A 21,633-nucleotide genomic window follows, 5' to 3' on the forward strand; every position below is an offset into this window, starting at 1 on the left:
GCATCGGGCTCTGCGCTGACAGCATGGAGCCTGGAGCCTGCTTCGGATTCTGTGTCTCCCCTCTTCGCTGCCATGAAGATTTGATTTTAGGGGCGCCTGGGTGGCTCAGTCGGTTGGGCGTCTGACTTCAGCTCAGGTCATGATCTCACAGTCGGTGAGTTTGAGCCCTGCTCTGTGCTGACAGCTCAGAGACTGGAGCCTGCTTCGGATTCCATGTCTCCCTCTCTCTCTGTCCCTCCTTGTGCTCTCTCTCTCAAAAATTGAATAAACGTTAAAAACAACAACAACAACAACAACAACCAGTCACCTTGGGAAACTGCATACCTTTTTAAAATAATGTCATAGCCTCAGCCATTTCCAGAGCTGCTTTTTGGGGATGAGTACCTTCACATTTTTCTGAATATATTTTAATAGTGACAAATCTAGTCTCTGCAGGTGATGTTTAAAATTTCTATAGAGCCAAGTTACCATGAACTATATTTAATGGGTAAAGAGAATGCCCTAGCTGGTAACACTATGGGTTAACAACTAAAAAGTAGTGTTATTTTCTTTCTGTGAACATATTTGCACAAGGGAAATTCCAAAGCTATTTTGACTAATTATGTTATTTTTGAAAAGAGTTTCTAGCATCCCAAGGTGACTACTTTCAATAACAGTGCTTGCTTATTTATTATAAAGTGCTTATTCAAATCCAGCCTATAATCATACTGACTTGCATTTGTTTAGTGTTGTTTTACATTATAGTTCAACATCTATTATGTGATAGACACTGGGAATAAATAAGGCCATGGTCTTTGCCCATAAGGACCTCCTAATTAGTTGAGAAGACAGAAATAGCAGCAGTCCTGTGTAAAAAATAGACATTGCCTGAAAATAAGGAAGCAGTACAGTGGAGAGACTGTCCGTGAGGAGTAAGAATTTGTTACAGTGTCAGCAAAACCTTCTCAGGCCTGAAGGATTAATGATGACTAGAAGTTCACTAAGAGAAGGAGGGAAGGGGATGGCAGGAGTCCTTCCAAGCCCAGGAACAGAAGGTACAGACACCGAAACAAGAAGATATGTTTGGGGGAATGTCAAATCGTTCAATGCTGTTATTGTGTAAAGTTCACAATGGGGGCAGAGAGGGTGAGAGATGGGGCCCAACGAAGTAAAGGCCTTGTATTTTTACCGCCTTTAAAAGTTTGGTGTTTATCCTGTAAGGGACAGGGAGAAGCCCCGTGGGTAGAATTCTCCTTCCCAATGAGATCCTAAATTCCCCCATCCAATTAGTCACATAGTTGCACCCCCCCATTCCCCCCCTCCCCCAAGATTGTCCCAATTCCATCTCTTCCTTTCCATTCTGACGTTCACCTCATTAGTTCAGGCCTTCATCACCCCAGGCCTGGAATGTTTCACAAACTCCTGACTGGCCCTTGGACTCCAGTTCACCTTTTGCTCCTGACAATCAATTTTGCACAGGATTATCAGAGCAACTTTTCTTTCCACCAAGTCTCACCCCTGTTCAAAAGCCTTCAGTGGTTTTCTATGATCTGAGGGATAACTGGTCCTCCCCCTTTTCAGCTTGTCATTCAAGATCTTACTAACCTGGTCCCATCTCCCCCTTCCCTCCTGGACTCCTGTAAATGCAAATAGTGTCAGAACTCATCTACTTATTCCCTTATTTGTACCTTTACTTTTATGGTGGCTGTCCTCTGGAATGCTACAACCACACAAACCCTTCTGTTTGTTTTGTTTTCAGCTTTTTTCTTACAAATAGTAAGCCCATATGTACCCAATGCTTGGTGACATCCCCCACTGTCCTGCCCTGGGAGTAACCACTATTCTGGTTATAGTCTATATATTCTATAGAATATGTTCTATATTCTATTTATATTATATTCTATATATTACGATTATATATATGGTGTGGTATATTCCATTATATATATATTATAGTATAGTATACCATATAGTATACTTTATAGTATATATATATGTATATAATGTGGTATATTCCATTATATATATATTATAATATAGTATACTATATAGTATACTTTATAGTATAGTATATATACGTATATAGAGTGTGGTATACTCCATTATATATATATATATAGTACAGTATAGTATACTATATAGTACACTTTATAATATAGTATTTATATGTATAGTGTGGTATATTCCATTGTGTGTATATATATATATATATATATATATACTATATTATAGCATAGTATACTACATAGTAGTATACTTTATAGTATAGTATATATATAGTATATATAGTGTGGTATGCATCTATAAATAATAGATGGCACAGGTCTGAAAAACATTAAATATACATGAGTGATATACTTTATATCTCTTTTTGCACCCAGATTTTCACTGTCATCTTATTCTTGATCTATCCCTGACATATATGAATATAGTCTCTTCGATTGCTGTATTCCATTTCATTTTACAAATATACCATGCATTCTTCATCTATTCATCTATGGGTGGGATTTAGGTTGTTTCCAAGTTTTGGCTTTTACGAACAATGTCACAACGAATATCTTTAGCCAAACCTTCCCTGAATCCTGTAGGATTCTCCTCTAAAGTAGTTTGTGCATCCCGCGTCTGTAGGATCATCCCATTGTGTTGAGCACACTGTTACGCCAAGTATGGCGGTTGGGAAATATTTGCTGACTGAATGAATGAATGAACGGTGCAGCACAACCCGGGTGATGGCCACGTTCCTTTTCAGGGGCCTTTGGCGCCTTGGCCCCCATTTCCTTTGACAGCGCTGGCCCTTCTCTACCGCATTCCTCCAGCTAGCCCGAGAGCGTGTGTAAGTGTGGGTGTGTGGGGGCGATACCTCTCTCTCACTGGAGGAGGCACGTCTCTCCCGGCAAGTTCACGATCTCGGCAACCCTGGCGTCTGAAGTTCAGGGTCCGATCACCCACCTCCTTCGGCAGAGGCCCGGCCCGGGGAGGCAGTCCAGCGCCGAGGGAGTTAAGGCGCGTCCAGACCCGACGCGGGTCGGAGGAGGCTGGCGGGGCCGTCGGAGGACTCGTAGTAGATCCCTCCGCGCGCAGCTCGGGCCGGCGCTTCTTCCTGCGGGAAACCCCTGGGTGCCGAAGGCGGCGGGGCCCGGCCGCGGCGACAGGGGGCGGGGCTTGCGGTGGGAGGAGGCGGCTGAGGCGGAAGGACACACGAGGCTGCTTCTCTGCACAGCCGAGAAAGTTTCAGCCAAACTTCGGGCGGCGGCTGAGGCGGCGGCTGAGGAGCGGCAGCCTTGGGGTGCAGGGAGTGGAGGCATTTACGCCCGGGCTTCGGGGCACAGCGCGAGGCCGTGAGGCGCAGAAGCAGGAGGAGGAGGGGAGAGAGAGTGGGGGGGACCCTTGGTGGGGACCCCCTCCCCATGTGGATCTGCGCAGGCGGCGGCGGCGGAGGAGGAGGCGACCGAGAAGATGCCCGCCCTGCTCCCCGCTCCCCTGTGGGCGCTGCTGGCGCTCTGGTTGTGCCGCGCGGCCCCCGCGCGTGGTGAGTATCGGGCCGAGGGGCGCTGTCCTTTGCGCCGGGTCCCGCGCACCGCCGGCCCAGCTCGACCGGCCACCTGGGGCGACCATTCCATCCGCCTCCACCTCCCCCACCCCGCCCTCCTGCGTCCTCCTCTCTGCGAGAAGGCCGGGTTCCGAGCGGGGCCGCTCGGTTCCCGAAAGTTTGGACCCCGTCAGGGCCCCCCTCCCCCGCGCTCCCCGCCGCCTCCGACACTCCCGCGGCCCCAACACACGCCTCCTCGGCTGAAGGGGGGCCGGGCCGCGAGCCTCAGAAACTCGCTTTCCCAAGCGGTCGTGTTCGGAGAGTTGGGCTGCGTTGCCCTTCTGGTTCCGCGTTTCCTGGGGTCGAGCGAGAGCCGAGGGCCGGCTGCCCGAGACGAACCCTCGCCGGCCGCGGACCGCAGATGGGCTGAGCGAAGGAATGCCAGATTCCGGCGTGGAGGGAGCGGGGGCAGGGCCTCCGAGCCCAACGGCTTGCACCTTCACGGCCAGACCTCGCTCTGCCCAAGGGAGGCACGCAGGACGGGTGGGCGGCTTTGGGGTGGATGGGGACAGGGCTTCGTGGCGTGCCTGGGTTCGGACACTCGGAATCCGTGGTCCCGAGGAACCCGCGGTGTTTTGCTCGAGCCTTTGAAAGGTGGAGGCAGGAGCAGTAGAGAAACTGGTGTGGCTGCATGAGCCACATGATTTAAAAATCTCGACTGCTGTTATTCTTTCCAAGGCGCTGAGCTCGGGCGCTGTTTCAGAGTCTGTGTCCAGCCCCAGGAATGTGGTGTGACGATCACCAACTCCTCCAACCTGGCAGCGTCGTTTGCTGCTCTTTTGGCATTGTTGGGGGTGGGGCAGGGGCGGGTGAAGAAAAGTGGATACGTTAATTCAAAGTGCTTCCTCGGAAAGCGTCTTTATGGTTGGATATTCGCAACAGTCTTTCTGAACACGGTTGGACCGAGGACATCGAATCACGTCTTATCCATCCCACCCACAGTCTCAGACTCCGAATTTCTTCAGGCTGTTTAGTGGAAAGAGCTTGGGTTTTGGAGCCCAGCTCTGTAATCCTGGGTTCAAATCCCGCTCTGCTGTGTGAACTCACCAATCAAAGTGGGAATGAAATTACCCAGCTAATAGGATTAATTAAGAGAATGTATATTAAACCAGTGGCAGTCAGAAGGTATTCAAAAAGTCCTTTCGGGGCAGGGCTGTGTTTTACTTTTTATGAACCCTGCTTCCAGTGGGATGGCAGCTTGGTGCATGTTTGTGAAACTCATAGGGACCTCTTCTTTTCCTAGCCTAATCTGAAGGAAGATTTTACGTTTACCAAAACCAAAACAAAAACAAAACCCCCAAAATAACAAAAAAAACCCAAAACATGAACATGAACAATGCCTTTTTGCAAAGAAAAGGTTAAGAAGATGATGAAAAATTTGCTCTTTGTTCATTGTTAACAGGTAGTTGACAGGCCAATCACAGATGTTTGAAAGAGAACAAGGTTATTTATCCAAGTACTGGATTGTTCAACACGAACCAGATCCTGCTTGGAAAGCTCAAATTCCATACACCTCCATGTCCCTAAGAATTTCAGAAGTGGACCAGGAGGCTATGTGATTGATGATGAACCAAAATTGTTGTTTTAGAAGCATTTAACAAAACAGGATAGGATTCTTGCCTTTCCTTTTTTTTTTTTGAGCGAAAGCTTTACTGTAAGTGTAGATTTAGGGTAAAAAGGAGTGTAAACGATGGGCTACTTTGAGGATTACAAGCCTTGGTTTCTACCATTGACTTGTGTAGTCTCCTCACCTATGAAAAGAGCCAAATAATCCCCTTTAGAGAGTTGGAGGGAATAATAAATATGATTGCAAACAGATTTGCAAAATTAAGTGTTAGGTGATAAGACTGATGTCAAAAATAGAATTACTCTCACACATAGGGCTTCTCTCATTTCTAGGAACTCAGTCCATAGAACGATATCCTCTTTTATACTTCTGTACTGATGAGGTATTGCTATTACCAGCTAGCTTTTAGGTGGACAAGGTGAGTGTTAAGTCAGTAAGTTCAAGGGACTAAATATGGATATTTTGATTTTCAGATGGGTGTTCTTCAGATGCTAAACTACTGCAATAAATGAGATTATAAAACCTGTTTTTGGGTGCAAATTTTAAATCTTTTCAGAGTCTGGCAGTGAAGGTTTCTTGAGTCTCCATCTATAATCATGCCATTTTTTTGTCATGTCAATTATAACACACTCTTCCAAATTTTTGAGTGTTCCTGTATTTGGGATTGTGGCCAATTGTTAATTTAAATGTCACTGAGTTCGTAAGGCGAGAAGCTGTCAACCCATCTGTCTGCTTGTTTAAACAGCTATCCAAGACCACCTCTTGCTCCTTTTCTTTTGCTTTGCAGTAGGAAGTGATTCCCTGGTTTTGGTGCCTGCTAGATAATTTCTTAGCTGAATTCTCTTTAATAAAAATCACAAAGAGCAGTTTTCTTTCAGATGAAGATGAAGTTTCTTTTTCTTTTTCTTTCTTCTTGTTCTTTCTATATATTATTATTCTTTGGTGGGGGGAGGGGAAAGGAGAGTGATGGTTTCTTATCTTTCGTTTCTTTTTCCTGATGTTTTGATTTTTAAAAATACTTACCCACATCTCCTTGGCATCCCTCTGTGCTATTCCCATTCTGCTGTCTATTCTGTTGGCTTCCTGTGGTATAGAGAAATAACTTTTGGTTTACCTGAATTGTATTTGCTGACTTCGGGACTTTTAGAAAAATGTTTAAATTCAGTGGGATATGCTTGGATGCTTCAGAGCAGCTTTACAATACATTTTAAAAATATCACGCCCACAGAAATTCTATTTTGCCCACAAAATTTGCATCGATCTAGTTCCCACTCTGCCGCCATTCCTAGTGGCTTTCCTCCTTCCCCTGTCAACTGTGATAGAAGAAGGAACTCCAAATCCTGGCTCCACATCAAGATCACCTGGGGGGACTCTTAGTGTCAACACCCAGGGATTATGATACAGTAGGTCTGAGAATCTGTAGTTTTCCAGGTTGATAGTAACTTGTTGGAAACACTGATGGTTTATTATTCTGCTTCCAAGTGTGTGTTTGTGTGGTGTGTGTGTGTGTGTGGGGTCTTCCCTTCTTATTTTTAATAATTTCCAGAATTAATCTAACCTTAGATATTCCAGTGTTTAATCCTCTGTCAAAGATTTTTAAAATTGTAACATAAGAGCTATAGAGTATAATACCATTTCTTCTTGTTCATCTGGACACAGTGGGTCCCCATTGTCCCTTTAGAAGGGCTTTATATATTTGAATGATATAGTATAAATCCTCTATCCAACCGTTTTCTTCTCTGTTGTCTTTTATTCCTCAAGCTTCATTCATACATATATAATTTTGGACCCCCTTTATTTGCCCTTAGTGGTTTTAGAGTAAAACATTCTAAGCCATGACTTTAATGAAAATATAATAGGAGATTTTATATTATCCTTATGTTGTGTTTCCACTCATTTAAGTGCTTCCTTTCTTGACATTTCTATCTGGATGCCAAAACTTGAACCTTTCATTTCCTCTCACTTTTTTTCTAATTCTCCTCCTCTCTTCTTCCCTTTCTCTGCAAATGACTTGGAACCAAAAGGTCTTATTTTCTTCTACTCTTCCTTTTTTATTGGTCTGCTGTACAAATGATATGTTGGAAAGATCAGTAGACTAGGAGCCAGAAGACCAGCATTCTCCTCCAGGTCTGTATTTAATTAGTCTTATAATCTTGTGGGAGGGATTTTGGTCCTCCATTTGCCCAGGTATATTGTCCATAGTCACCGAGCCATTACAGAGTTGAGAGTAGAATTTCTCTCTTCGGGTCCTCAGTCTGGTGCCTCCTCCACTCTCCGCACCATTTTTGTCTTTTGTACAAATGAGCTTATATACATGAAAACACTTAGAACATTCTCAAGTGCTTCTGGTTAATGTGTACATCTTGAGGAAGAGAATTGTGTTTTTTCATTTATGCATTTTTTCTAAACTTGGCATCTAACTTTCTGTACTTGGTATTTAATAGGCACTCAATAAATATTTGTTCAATTGGACAATTACTTTTAGTCATTTTCTTATTCTGGACTACTATGGTACTCCAAGACAGTTTTTTTTTTTTTTAATAGTATTTGCAAGGGTCATTGCTTACCTTACATTTGGGGCAACACCAAATTTTCCCCTTTCCCAGATGTTTTATTTAAACTTGCTATTTTGAATTTGTGTGTGTGTGTGTGTGTGTGTGTGTGCGCGCACATGTGTGTGTGGTTTCTTCTCTATTTGATCACTTCTGCAAATCATTAAAAAAATTTTTTTTAATGTTTATTTTTGAGAGAGAGAGAGAGAGAGAGAGAGAGACATACAGTGTGAGGAGGGGAGGGGCAGAGAGAGAGGGAGACACAGAATCTGAAACAGGTTCCGGGCTCTGAGCTGTCAGCACAGAACCCGATGTGGGGCTCGAACCCACGAACCGTGAGATCATGACCTGGGCCAAGTCAGACTCATAACCAAGTGAGCCACCCAGGCGCCCCTCTTTTTTTTTTTTTTTTGATGTTTATTTATTTTTGCGAGAGAGAGTGCGAGCAGGGGAGGGGCAGAGAGAGAGGGAGACACAGAATCCAAAGCAGGCTCCAGGCTCTGAGCTGTCAGCCCTGAGCCCAATGCAGGGCTCGAACTCAACAAACTGTGAGATCGTGACCTAAGCCGAAGTTCAGTACTTAACCGACTGAGCCACCCAGGTGCCCCTGATCACTTCTGCAAATCATAAAGGTCACTTTGACTTTGGAATTTAACCTCAAAGGCGCTGACATCCACCCCCTGCCTCTTACTTGAGCTGCTTCTACTGTTTCCTGTATTACTATATTACTAAACTAGCAATTCTATTATTTTGTTCAGAGTTGCCATATTTTATTGTAATTTTGGTCATTTGGGGGATTATTGGAATAGTGTTTTTAAAATTAGAGTTAACTAAGTTTATGTTTTGATGTTTTTTTTTTTGAGATTTTTCATTATGAGCTGGATATTGCAAACTTATATTGCAAACTTTATATTTAGTAAAGTTTTTTTTTTTTACCCCATCGAGAGCGTTCCCTAAAAACCACTGCAACTCTAAAAACTCTAAAGATGAGAAATGACGAATAAAACCTTGAGAGAACTGTATAGTGTGTGAGCTACCTCTGGAACATACCTGCTCCTTGAGGGCAGGCACTATGTCACACACATCTCTCCATAAAACTTGTCTGGCATATGTCCGATGTGCAGAGTCAGCCAAGCAGCAGGTCAGCTTTGTCACAGCACCTGTAATTCCTGCTCTGTCCTCCCAACCTTTGGGGTATTTTGGAGGAGAGGCCAAAGGTGAGTCAGGGGTGTGTGTTACGCTCTTTTCTCCTTTGAAGAGAAAAGATCAGTTGAAAGCTGACCCCACCTATAGACTTTTATACTGTCTCTTTTTATTAGTTAATGGGTAGCTGAAATTTTCCTCTTTGTTGACTTATATGTTGGCAGAAACTTTAAAATTTACCTAGTCCTTCTATGCTTTCCATGCTGGATGTGCTCCTCTTACAACATCCTGGTCAATAGGTAGCTTGCCTTTTTTGTGCTTGGACAACTGTTATGGTAGCTCCCTGCCTCTGCAGGCAGCTTAGTTCATCTCTGGACAACTCTGAGTTTTAGAAAGATCTTCTTATATACAGTTGTAGTCTGTCTCCTTGAGAATTGTGCCCATTGGCATCTTCTCAGGGATTTGCCTTATAAAGTTTTAAGCCCTGTGTAAGTGACAGGGATCCAAGAGGGGTACCTTTTACTGAATGGATGCCTACTCTGCCATTAAAGGAGTTAGACCTAGTGAGGAGCATGGAGATGATTCCATCTGGGGTGTTTTCCTGGATATTCTGATTCAGTGGGTCTGAAATAGTATCTGGGAATTTGTATATTGAAGAAATAGCCACTTATTTTTTTTTTCAATTTTTAAAAATGGTTATTTAGTTTTGAGAGTGGAGAGAGAGAGAGAGAGCAGGAGAGGGGAAGAGCCCAGTTAATTTTTGTATTAGGGAAATATGGAATCATTGCAGAGTGAATCTGGGGAAAGTAAGGGTGTTTTGGGTTAGCATTTATTTGTTTGTTTGTTGTTCTTTGATAGTACTAGAGACAGGTTGCTTTGCCTGGGTCTTGTGGTCATTTTTTCCCATTGAGAAGAGTTTGATTCTTGCTCATTAGGGAAGCTGCTCTGTATCCCCATAAGACTAATAAAGTGATTTGTTTTATCTTAAAAAAATAATCTACAAACTATTCAGAATATCAGGGTTGGTGTATGTGTGCTGTGTGTGACTTTGGTGGAAGCCTCCTTATCCCTTCATCAGAATGTTACAAAGATGCCAGGATACATAGGTGTTCCACTGTCTTTTTGGTGTCCGCTAAGGAATTCTGTTCTAGTCCTTGTGAATGACACTGCCTTTTAGCATGTCTGCTTTGTTAACCCATGAACATGTAACTTGTGTCAGGGATTCCCCTCAGATGTGTTAGTGCAAAAAGATACATGAAAGTCACTCATTTCAGGCAGTCCTGCCTTTGGGCTGTCTGGGCTCTGCAGCAAATGGAATATGGAAGGGAGAATAAAAGAGGAATCAAGGGTCTTTTTTTAAATAAAAATTTTTAGGTTTATTTATTTTTTTGAGAGAGAAAGTATGAGCTTAAGTGGGGGAAGGGTAGGGAGGGGAGAGGAAGGATCCCAAGGAGTGGGATGTGGGGCTCGAACTCATGAACTGTGAGATTGTGACCTGAACTGAAATCAAGAGTTGGACACTTAACCGACTGAGTCACCCAGGTGCCCCAGGAATCAAGGGTCTCTTGAGCAGAACAGAGCATTCTGCAAGAAGGGGCCCAGGAGTGTTCCTCTGACAAAGACTTGATGTTGCTGTCCCTTATAGGAACTAGAAAGTGGCTTCAGATCTGAAAGGATAGGCTCCTGGCCTCTGGATGGGACAAACCTGTAGTGTTATTTGTAGTGGTAGGAGGTTTGCTATAGGTCTGTTCTTTCTGTCGTCTCCTTTTTGAGGCAGATACCAGCTGTGTGGCAGAAAATACACTCTGATCTTACAGAAAAGAGCAAAACCAAGAAGGGGGGGCGGGCGGATGATAAAAGCCATAGCTTGGAGTGATAATTACTGTACTAATTTATTTATATGTGTAAGTATATAAGTTTCTACATAAAACTCTGGTAGGATCCCTAGTTATTGGCTCTAAGGTTTATTATCTTTGTAGCTCTGCTGTCTTAGTGGTGTGTTAGAGAGGATTGTGGTGTCTTGTCATCCTTAATTTGTGTATTTCATCATGTGGCAGACAGTACAGGGTATTCTGCTCTTGTAGATGTGTGGGAATCATTGACCAAGTCAAAGATAGGGCCCTGCCCCCAAGGAGCTGACATCATCATGGAGATAAGACAGATGAGCACACAATTAGGAATATGAAATACAAGTCATTTAGTCACTTATCTACAGTCTCTGAAAGCAGTTTCCTGCAGTCAGAGTGACTAAGAGCTATAGGGTCTGGGGGAGTAAACTTCAGGTCTACTAGGGAATAGTGACCCCCAGCTCACTCCGACTGGGCTTGTCTGCTATTCTCCCCTTTCTCTTTTGTAATTTAGAAGTATCTAAACTTAACTTGGGGGAAAAGATAAAGACCCCTTTGTCTGGTATGGGTCTAAATGTAAATTTGGCATGTTATGATATCTGTTGTGTCTATCACTGGGTTTGTGGCAAGAGAGAGAGGGCTGTTTTCTTAGTCCTTGATGAGAAGCCCGATCTAGGACAAGTTAAGGTGGAAATATCTTCTTTGGAAGACCTAGTTCTCAGTGGCAGTAGCTGAAGGAACTTCTTGTCACAGCCAGGCAATGACTGAGGTACAGTATGGACACACCCAGAGTTGCTGCCTCAGGTGGCATTGATTAATCATACTAACATCTCCCTCACCCTCTGTGCTTGTCTTGGCAAAACCCTGTCCTACCAGCTCCTCAAAGTTTGTGTTTTATTAGATACGATTGAACAAAGTCTTGGGGGTCATTTTACTGTCCCTTGCCACCCTTGAACTGCAGGCTAGTTACCTTGGTCCAGCTCTGGTGTCCTTGGTCTTTGATCATTCAGTGAGGGGCCTGGGTCTTTCTTCCCATTGGACTGAAGCACCTTCCCAGAGGCCTGCCTGAGGCAGTTTCTGGTCTTCAAGTCACTTCCTTTCAGAATATTGGCAGCTGGGTAGTGACTCTGGTTCTTTGAATACATCAGCCAGACATCATGCCAAGATGGACTCATTGCTTCACAAAGACACGTTGGGTCTATGGGTGTTGCAGAACCTGTTTCTGGGTTAAGAGTAGCTCCCCCACCCTTCTATATATTTAATCATATGAAGAAAGCTTGTGTGTATTTTGTGAGGTAAGGAAAACATGACGATAATATTTTGATTGGAGTCAGATATTGCCTCCTTAATAATATGTTGTCTTTTAACAAATAGCATCATTTTAAACTACAATTTTGCTTGCTGAATAAAGTATTGCGCAAGAAGCTGTGGTTACATTCTAAAGTATAGTAGCTTGTTCAGAAGCAGGTGCATTTAAAATGGTTGTTGTTTGCTTCTTTTTCATCTCTTTTTATTCTCATCTGTCTTTTGTGAGGAGATTCTGGGAAGCTTTTTTAAGCCTTGAAGATTAAATAGTCTATTTTAACTAGACCCTAAGAAGGAGAGGTTGCTATGCTGACATATTTATCCAACATTCAGATAAGAATAATCGAATACTGTTTACTCACTAATGTCTTTTGTTAAGTTTCTGAATGTAAATAGTCAGAAAACTAGATAGTGCTAATGTGTTAATTTCTCTAAATTGAAATGTGGTAAGCTGCAAAGAAACTGCCATTTAATTCTCTGCTTTCACATGCCTTGGTCCATCCAGAAAGTGTCAAGACTCGTTGAACTTTGAGGATGTGTATATTTTGATCATTATTTTTAATGTCTTTCTTTGCTCTGAACATGCCTTTATTTATTTGCTAGATCTTTTTTAATTGGAAATGTTAAGGACATTCACTTTATTGCAACATTTAAAACACTTTCTAATCTTTATGAGGATTATTAGAGGAAAAACATATCTTGTGAATCATGCAAGTCCTTGGTATTATGTTACTATTTAAAGTAAGTGACAATATTTCATGACTCCTGTGACATATACTTCCTAAGAGATTTGAAGAAAATGGTTGTAACTAAAAACAAGCATTGTAATATTTTAAGGTAGGTTTACAAAGTAACAGAGTTATTCTTCGTGTTTACACATAATTAACTCGTATTTATACTTTGTTGATTTTCTCTGGCACCTTTACAAGGTTTTTTTAATTAAAAAAATTTTTTTTAAATCTTTATTTATTTTTGAGAAAGAGACGAGGGTGAGCAGGGGAGAAGCAGATAGAGAGGGATACACAGAATCCAAAGCAGGCTCCAGGCCCTGAGCTGTCAGCACAGAGCCCAACGCGGGGCTTGAACCCACAAACCGCAAGATCATGACCTGAGCCGAAGTTGGACACTCAACTGACTGAGCCACCCAGGTGCCCCCTAATTAAAATTTTTAAAAATTGTTTACTTATTTTTGAGAGAGAGAGAGCCCGAGTGTGAGTGGGGGAGGGGCAGAGAGCGAGGGAGATACAGAATCCGAAGCAGGCTCCAGGTTCTGAGCTGTCAGCATAGAGCCCGAGGCGGGGCTCGAATTCATGAATTGGATCATGACCTGAGCCAAAGTCGGACGCTTAACTGACCGAGCCACCCAGGTGCCCCTACAAGATTTTTTTTGGAGGGGGAGGTTATTTAAAAAGTAATTACATTTAAAAGTAGTTAAGGACATTGAAAAATCTAGAAAACTATGAGATAAAAATATTCATAATCATACTACTGTTAATATTTTAGTGTACTCTTTTGGTTTCTTTTTTCTACCCTTAGTTTTATTTATTTATTTATTTATTTATTTAATTTTTAAAAATGTTTATTTTTGACAGGGGTGGGGGGGAAACAGGATCGAAGCAGGCTCCATCTGACAGCAAAGAGCCTGATGCAGGGCTCAAACTCATGAACTGTGAGATCATGTCTTGAGCCAAAGTCGGACACTTAACTGACTGAGCCACCCAGACATCCCACTACCTTTAGTTTTAAAAAGTTATTGATTAATGATGTATATGCACAGTTTTCTGTACTGCCTTTCTTTGATGGTTATAAATGTTTTTCATGTTTTCAAGCATTTTCCATAAATGGATGTTTTTTGGTTAAATAATATTCTTGTTAATGGGGTTACTAGTTTTGACCATTTTTTGATTGGATATTTAGTTGGTTCCACTTTTTTTTTCTATATAAATGATGCTGATCACCTTCATACATAAAAAAAATTCCTCATTAGGATTTTTCCCCATTAAACTAGTTTTGCAGAAGAAAAATTACCGTGTCAAAGGGTAATTTTCTAAAATTGGGAAACAATTTAAAAATAAAAAGGAAAGCATAAGAGAAAATTAAAATCTCCAATAAGTCTATCACTTCCATCCAAAACCCACAGTTAATATTTTGATAGATTCTAGACAGTTTTTTTCTGTGTCTGTTATTGCAGTTGGCATTTTAGCATATGTATAGTTTTATCATTTGCTTCTGCACTACTTAAGATATTGTGAACATTTTCCTATATGTAAATGTTCTTTAAGAATATTAAAGGGTGTATACTGTTCTATCTTAAGGATCTGTTACATATAATTTAAACTGAAACCAATTCTCACTTCCCAACTTTCATAATTGTGAATAATGCTATAATGAACATTCGTACATTTAAATCTTGGTAGGAATATTTATTTTGTTAACATAAGCTCTCAGAAGTCAGTATTTTGTTTCAGAGTATGGACTTTCCTGTGACTTTGATACACACTGCCAAATTCCTTTCCACATAGTTTGACCAAGTTGTATTTCCATTGGCAGAATATGAAACTGTGTTCCCACCTGTACTCAACCCTAGTTTTTATTTTTAAAACTCTTAACCAATTTGATAAGTGGTAAAGGCTACCTCATCTTAACTTGCCTCCCTGATTATACAGTGATACTGAGTGGTTTTTCATATGGTTGGTGGCCACTTCTTATTTACTTATTTTGATAAATTGTGTCTTTTACCCCTCAAGGTATTCATTTTTTGGTTACTGATTTGAAAAAGCTGTTTATATTAAGTGTATTAGTCCTTTGTCTTAAATGTGTTGCAACATGCATGGACAGGTTAAACTGCATAATATCAAATTGCTACCAATATTGATTTCAAAAATTGTTTATCTGATAGGTTTTCAATCCTTTGATTTGCAATGAGCTTCATCAATTTTCTTTTTATTTGTTAACTGGTATTTTCTATAGCTACTTTAAAATTCTAATCTGTATCATAAAACAAAAAGCTGTCAGTTGTATGTGCTCAGGAAATGCACATATAACATTTTATAAATATATACTGGAGGGAAACTGTATATTCTGGAACTAAATATGTGATTTTGGTAGGTTGAGGATAAGCTGCTTATGTCCTGTTTTCCTGGACATCCAAGATCTTTGAAGTATGTAACATCCCTGAAAGGCAGGACTAATGCACTACTAAATCTGACATTTTGACCTAATTGATAATTGTACTGTGGTTTAGCCAGTCCGTTTGGTCAGACAACAGGATGACTAAGATTCCCTCCCCTCTCTCCTCACCAAATTGATTAGTTGTGGGACAGAACTGACTCAATCAACCTGTTGTTTTGGCACCCTGTGGACACCACCTGTTTCTTCCATTTCTCCCTCCAGCCTCCCACTGCCCTAGTGCAGTGCTGTGTGCACAGTGGGTAGGAGATCAATGTTGTTGCTGAAGAATGTTGCAATAAAGAAGAGTAGACTGCTTTTTTTTTCAAGCTTGTATGTTCTTAAGGTACCCTGCTGCTTTTGACATTAAGAGCTCCAGCTGAACTGTTGTATGTGGAAGCCCTGCAGGTCTTAAGTGTTTGATTCAGAGTAATTTCAGGCAATATGAATGCTTTCTTAAGTATCATTGGAATTTACTGGGCTGGTTGTTTGCCAGCTATTACCATATTTAGCAGGAAGAGACCTGGGGAACAAGGACATTTCTGACCAACCAAAGAAGGAAACCTCTCTGAAGAGGATTGTGACTATTTTTTAAAATGGTGTGGTTAAGAGAATGCCAGTTAGAGAGATTCCGGTTTGTGTCCAGTTGTTTTGTTTCTATGCCCCATCCACAAAATTAATTTATGGGTGGGAAAAGAGATTTGATAGTGAAGCTCTTTCTCACCCTGAAGTCTAATACTGTTTCTGGGAGGAAATTAGAGAATTCTTACACCTAGACTGTGCATTGAGAGGCTTAATTAACAGGTGAAGCTGCTGATTAAACACAGGTTGAGGGGTGTTTATTTTCATCTTTCTTTTTGAAGGCTTACTTATTTTCTGCTTTGTCATGGTCTGAATTTATTTTGGCCTAGTCCTTTTCTCCATCCTACTTTTGGAACTGCCAGCCTTCCCTCTATGGCTTAAAATTTCTCTGCCTGTTTTTCCATTTTAAAGATGAAGATACTATTTGGAAGGATCATTCAATGTAACTGACATACAACTTATTTTCATAAAGTAAAACAACCCCAACGTTTACATAGCAATGTAGAGTTTACAGAGCCTTCTTATAATTGCTTCGTTTATTCTTCATAAAACCTTAGTGGAAACTGAGCCTCAGAGGGGTTATTTGGCTTGTATACCATTGTTTAACCCTAGATAATAAGTGACAGGGCTGGGGATATAAACTTGTGGTTTGACTTTTTAAAGTTCAGCTTTAAAAAAAAAAAACATTTTGTTGAATTCTTACTATGTGTCTCATTCTGCTAGGGCTTTACGTATATTTCCTCACTTAATTTACATGGCTATCCTTTAGGGTAGACAGTATTTAACTGTTTTACAGACGAGGAAATTGGAACTGAGATTCACAGCTTTGGATGATGGGGTGAATGATGTGGTTAATGAAGAATGGAGACAGAATTCAAGCATCTGCAGTCAACGATGGAGCTTTATGTATGTTCATAAAATTACGCCTACAACAACCCTACAAGATGGGGAATAGGTTAAGTGGGGAAACTGAGGGATATAGTAAAGGTGCATTTTTTTTTAGAATTTTGTTTTATTTACATGCCATATACATTTTCTTTCTTAAAAAAATTTTTTTTTATGTTCATTTATTTTTGAGAGAGAGCACAAGCCAGGGAGGGGTAGAGAGAAAGAGAGACAGAATCCCAAGCAGGCTCCGCACTGTCAGTGCAGAGCCCGATTATAGGTCTTGAACTCATGAACTGTGAGATCATGACCTGAGTTGAGGTCAAGAGTCAGGTGCTTTACTGACTGTGCCACCCAGGTGCCCCTAAAGATGCATATTTTTATGATATGTATAACTAAAAATTAATTCATAAGACTGGCAGTTCTTTGTTTTTTTTTTTAATTTTTTTATGTTTGTTTATTTTTGATAGAGAGAGAGAGTGAATGAGAGAGTGCAAGCGGGGGGGGGGGGGGGTGGGCAGAGAGAGAGGGAGACACTGAATCCAAAGCAGGCACCAGGCTCCGAGCTGTCAGCACAGAGCCCAACACAGGGCTCGAACTCACAGATTGCGAGATCATGACCTGAGCCAAAATCAGATGCTTAACCAACTGAGCCACCCAGGCACCCCTGGCAGTTTTTTGAATTGTAGAGGTCAGCTATTAGGAATTTTTTGTATCTTCTAATAAACAAGAAATGGATGGACATTAATTGACCAATGGCCCTTGACTTCCTTTAGTTCGTTTCTATCACCAGGAGAAACAAAATGAATTTGGGCTGAGAGGAGGGGAGTTGCCATTAAGGATGAGTCTTTAAGCCAAAATGGGCCACAGCTATGAGATCTTCAGAGGGCTGCCCTTAGCAATGACCTGACTCCTGAGGGCTCTGCTTGGGGACATTCCTGCCTGTGTTTATGGAGACTTCTCTTTGAGAGGGAGTTATTGGCTTATGGGGAGAGAAGATGGGGATACTTTTTAGTCTGGCTCTGAACATACTAGCTCTGTGTCTTTGGGCAAGTTTCTTAAGCACTCTGTGCCTCATATTCGTTAGTAATAAGAGGATTATAACAGCATGTAATTGTTAGGGTTATTATGAGAATTAAATAAGTGTATAATGTGATAATAATTCATAGTGCAGTGCCTGGCACATACTAAGAGTGAGGTAAATAGTGTTATTTTATGTTGCAGTATGGACTTTTTGTTGCTTTCACTTTAATCAAAAGTGGATGAGTGATTCGGCCCTTTGGTGAGAAACAGGAGCTTCATCTTTGCAGCAAGTACATTGTTCACTGCTTTTCAGTGACTGTATACATATTTAGGGGTCTTGTCTTTGAGTTTGTTCCCTTAATGGTGTGTACTTCCAATTTGGAGGAATTTTGTCTATTACACAAATTGCACTGATAGGTGTTATTAACTCATTTCCCCATTATTTATTAACCAGACATTTGTGGTTGGATGTTATGCATACTACAAAAACTCTGATTTTTTGAAGTGTATCTTTAAGGATAATATCAGATCCATTTCAGTTGTTCCCCAATTTCATATGATATGACAAACATCATCATGTGCCATTCGGTGTCACCATGTGGAATACTAGTCTAAAGCCAAAATATTCAATGTTTTAATTAGCCTTGTAGCACTTAATGGACTATCTCTGTTAGACATTTTGAAATAATAAAAATATCCTATGGTCTGTTAATACGTCTTTAGGGGCTCCTGGAGATTTGGGAATTTAAGGTGGGTGATTACCCATTTAGTCCATCCTTGTTTTACAGATGAGGAAACTAAAGCCCAAAGAAGTGACTGGTGGGGACCCAGCACTAGGTGAAGGTTGGGCCAGAACCCAAGCACTTGTTTTCTGGCCACGTGATCTTTCCTCAAATGATCTATCAGTACATCAACTGGCTTTTTTTTTTTTTCTTTTTTCTTTTTTTTTTTTTTTTGAGATCTGAAGAAGGAAACAGAGAAGGAGTGGAAAAGTGGGGGAGAAATGTAGCCATATTGGAAATGTCAGTGAGAGTAGAGGAAATATTTGCCTGTGAGCCCCCTGCCTGTCCCTTTGGACTTCTCTGTAGTGGTTAAGACAAGCCAGTGGGGCAGTAGCATTAGTGATTCAGAATTGGATAAGCCAGGACTGGTGGAGTTACTTTCTCAGAAAACCGTTTTGTATTTTAACATTTGTTTCCCATGACAGTTTGCTTATTCTCAAGTTTTGGCAGCGTTGAGCAAATGGTTGTCAGGTTTTTGTTTTGTTTTAAGACAAAACTCCACTTCTTATTTTGCTGATTTAGTAAACTGTCTTCTACCTACCACTCCCTTCTGCTCCCTCTATAATTATTTCTAAGACTTTGTTTTTCAGTTGTGGGAATACTATGAAAGGTTTTCTTTTATAGTCTGAGATATTTATAATTATGTGTAAGCACACTGTTTACAGAAAATGTAAGTGGTGCATATGGTAACTCAAATACTCTTAAAACGCTTAAAGTATTTTCCAATATTTAAATCTTTCCAAAAAAGCAGCTGAAACCACTTATAGTAAAAGAGAGGAGGTATACACTACGGATAGCAGCATTTGAATGTAATTAATACAGATAAAAGTGAATGTCACTTTGGAGGAACTGGGAATATTTCATGAAAGCTGACCAAGGCATGCCTCCTTAGTAATAGAGTCAACCAAACTGACAAAAATCTCTGTCCTTATGGAGCTTATATGCAGCAACAATAGCCATCATATACTGAGGGTTTATTATGCGACAGATGCTTGACAGTACTTAGTAAAAAGTACTTTACCTGTTTCCTTTGGTCCTTACAGTAGGTGTTCGATTCCTGTTTACTGAAAGGTTAAGGGATGGTCATCTAGGTCAATCAGCTAATCATCGGTATATGCCAACAATTGGTACTCCTCTTGTCCAGCTCCAGAGCTCACACAGTTAACCCATTGTAAGTAATGCCATTTATTTGGTGGAATCTGGTAGTCCCACAGGCAGTGTAACTTTGGATTTAATGATATTTTGTGTACTAAAATGACTTAAGTTTTACCATTCTTAACATCTTACCTCTGAGTGAACATTTGCATTATATAGGAATTATACTTCAAAATTGCAGTTTGAGGATTTGCAGTCCTTTCTAAATCTTTTTTTTTTTTTTTAAGTGGGAAGAACGGATTTATGTTTGTTGTAATCCAAGGAAAGTTTTTAGCATTTCTTTGCCTTTTATATTTTGATCCTAAAAGAAATTCTTTAGTAGATTAGATCAGGAATGAATGGGTAGCTTTTTTTTTTTCTTAATAAAGAACATTTTGGAAGATTGAAAATGGCCATCCAGAATTATATTTGTGGCAGCCTTTTTAGTTACACATAGCTTTTTCTTGACTGTGCACATGCACATGTATTCTTACTTAATTTTGAAAGAGATGTAAGAAACCATGTAAAATGATTGGAATGCCTCAGCACATGAACAATGGACATAGCCAACTACTGAAGTACCCAGTACTAACCTATCTTGGCCTGGGAAGTTTGAAATTAACTGTGTGCAGCATTTCTACACATGTCATTATAGAAAAAGCACACAGTTTTTCTTCTTTTCTGTGAACTTTTTCCTTATTATTGTCTCCTTTGTTACTGAAAATCAATAGTCATCTGTACCAATAGATAAGAGAATGTGTTTGACATCAACAGATAATCCCAGATAATCCTGTTTTAAAATACAGCCCTTCACATGCATGCTCACACATGTGAGTCCTCTCAAACATACTGGGCTTTCTCCTTAGGGTTTAGTTGTGTTAGCTGCCACTTGAATGGTGAAGGAGAGAATAGAATGCTCGGGGATATTAAGGGTAATGAAAGAGATAAATGACAGTATAGGTTGATTGTTTATTTTTAATTATCTCTTGGAATGACTTTAGATACCCTTTCCCACTACATTGTGATTTTTTGCTTTAGCACAGCTGTTGAGTTTTGGGAACCAGCTAAACCTGGCTCTGATTCTTAGTTAAGAATATTGGGTAAGCCACTTCTCTAAGTCTCAGTTCCCTTATTTATGTAGTGGGAATAATAGTAATACCTAACTTGCAGGATTATTTGCAGATATTAAAAACATCATATTTAATCGCATGGTCCTGGGCACAAAGTAGGCACTCAAGTGTGGGGGGCTCATAGTTTAAACTTCATTAGCCGCATGGTAATTCCCTGCTTTGGAAGATAGGATCTGGACATACTTGTCTGGCCCTTCTTGTTTCAGTTTCTTTCAAGGATTCCCTTTAGACTCTGTTCCATTGCCAAAGCAAGATTATGGATCACTTAAAGAACAGACTAAAAGCACCACCGTCCAGTAATTTCAAATTTGTAAATTAACTGCGTGAATTAAAAGCCTTTCTAACCTTTTGTCTGCGCAAGTTTGCAGTGTCTTGCACCCGTGACCTCAGAAGCAATTGATTCATAGAAAAAAAATTATTTAGTATTTCGAATTAAAGCTGGAGAACTCTTTTAATAAGGAGGATCTACTTGGTACTTATTCCCATCATTCACCCCTGAGTCTTAATGGAAATCAGGTTTGAAATGTTAGAAGCAGTTGGTTTTCAGCATTGGGAAAGCTTATCTAATCAGGCATGTGAAGTGGCCTATGTTGGATTTCTGTGCCAGAGAAGGCTGGGGGAGACCGAGGAGATTATCGTTCTTGCTTGTAATTCCTGAGCATTGTTGAGGCACTGGGAGAGCAGTGGGGAAATTTTAAAAAATGTCAAAGTTGGTTATACCAGTCCAGCACACATCCCACCCCATTTGGACTGGTCTCGTAACATACGTGTATGTGAGCTCATTTGAATAATGTAATACTTTGTCATTTCTGGGCTAGATGGTGAGGATTTCCTGTTTCACAGGATTTTGGATTGGGAATTTTACATTAAATAGTGCTTTCTGGTTTATAGTCACTTTTATTTTAAAATTATTTTAAAATTATTTTTTAATGTTTATTTTTGAGAGG

General features: G+C 40.6%; 1 protein-coding gene across 2 annotated transcripts in view; it reads left to right on the forward strand.

Annotated features, from left to right (window-relative positions):
• The first annotated feature begins 3,232 nt into the window (after window positions 1–3,232).
• Window positions 3,233–21,633, forward strand: part of NOTCH2 (notch receptor 2) — a 170,894-nt gene continuing 152,493 nt past the window's right edge. The window contains exon 1 of one of the 2 annotated variants that reach the window (XM_058716027.1): window positions 3,233–3,508. In XM_058716027.1, coding sequence (XP_058572010.1) covers window positions 3,436–3,508 — 73 coding nt within the window. In that variant the 5' untranslated portion in view covers window positions 3,233–3,435. Of the gene's footprint in view, window positions 3,509–14,960; window positions 16,639–21,633 lie in introns of those variants that run through there. The other variant, XM_058716028.1, reaches the window with a different exon arrangement.

The sequence above is a fragment of the Neofelis nebulosa genome, chromosome 2 (assembly GCF_028018385.1).
Source record: "Neofelis nebulosa isolate mNeoNeb1 chromosome 2, mNeoNeb1.pri, whole genome shotgun sequence".
NCBI classification, from domain to species: Eukaryota; Metazoa; Chordata; class Mammalia; order Carnivora; family Felidae; genus Neofelis; species Neofelis nebulosa.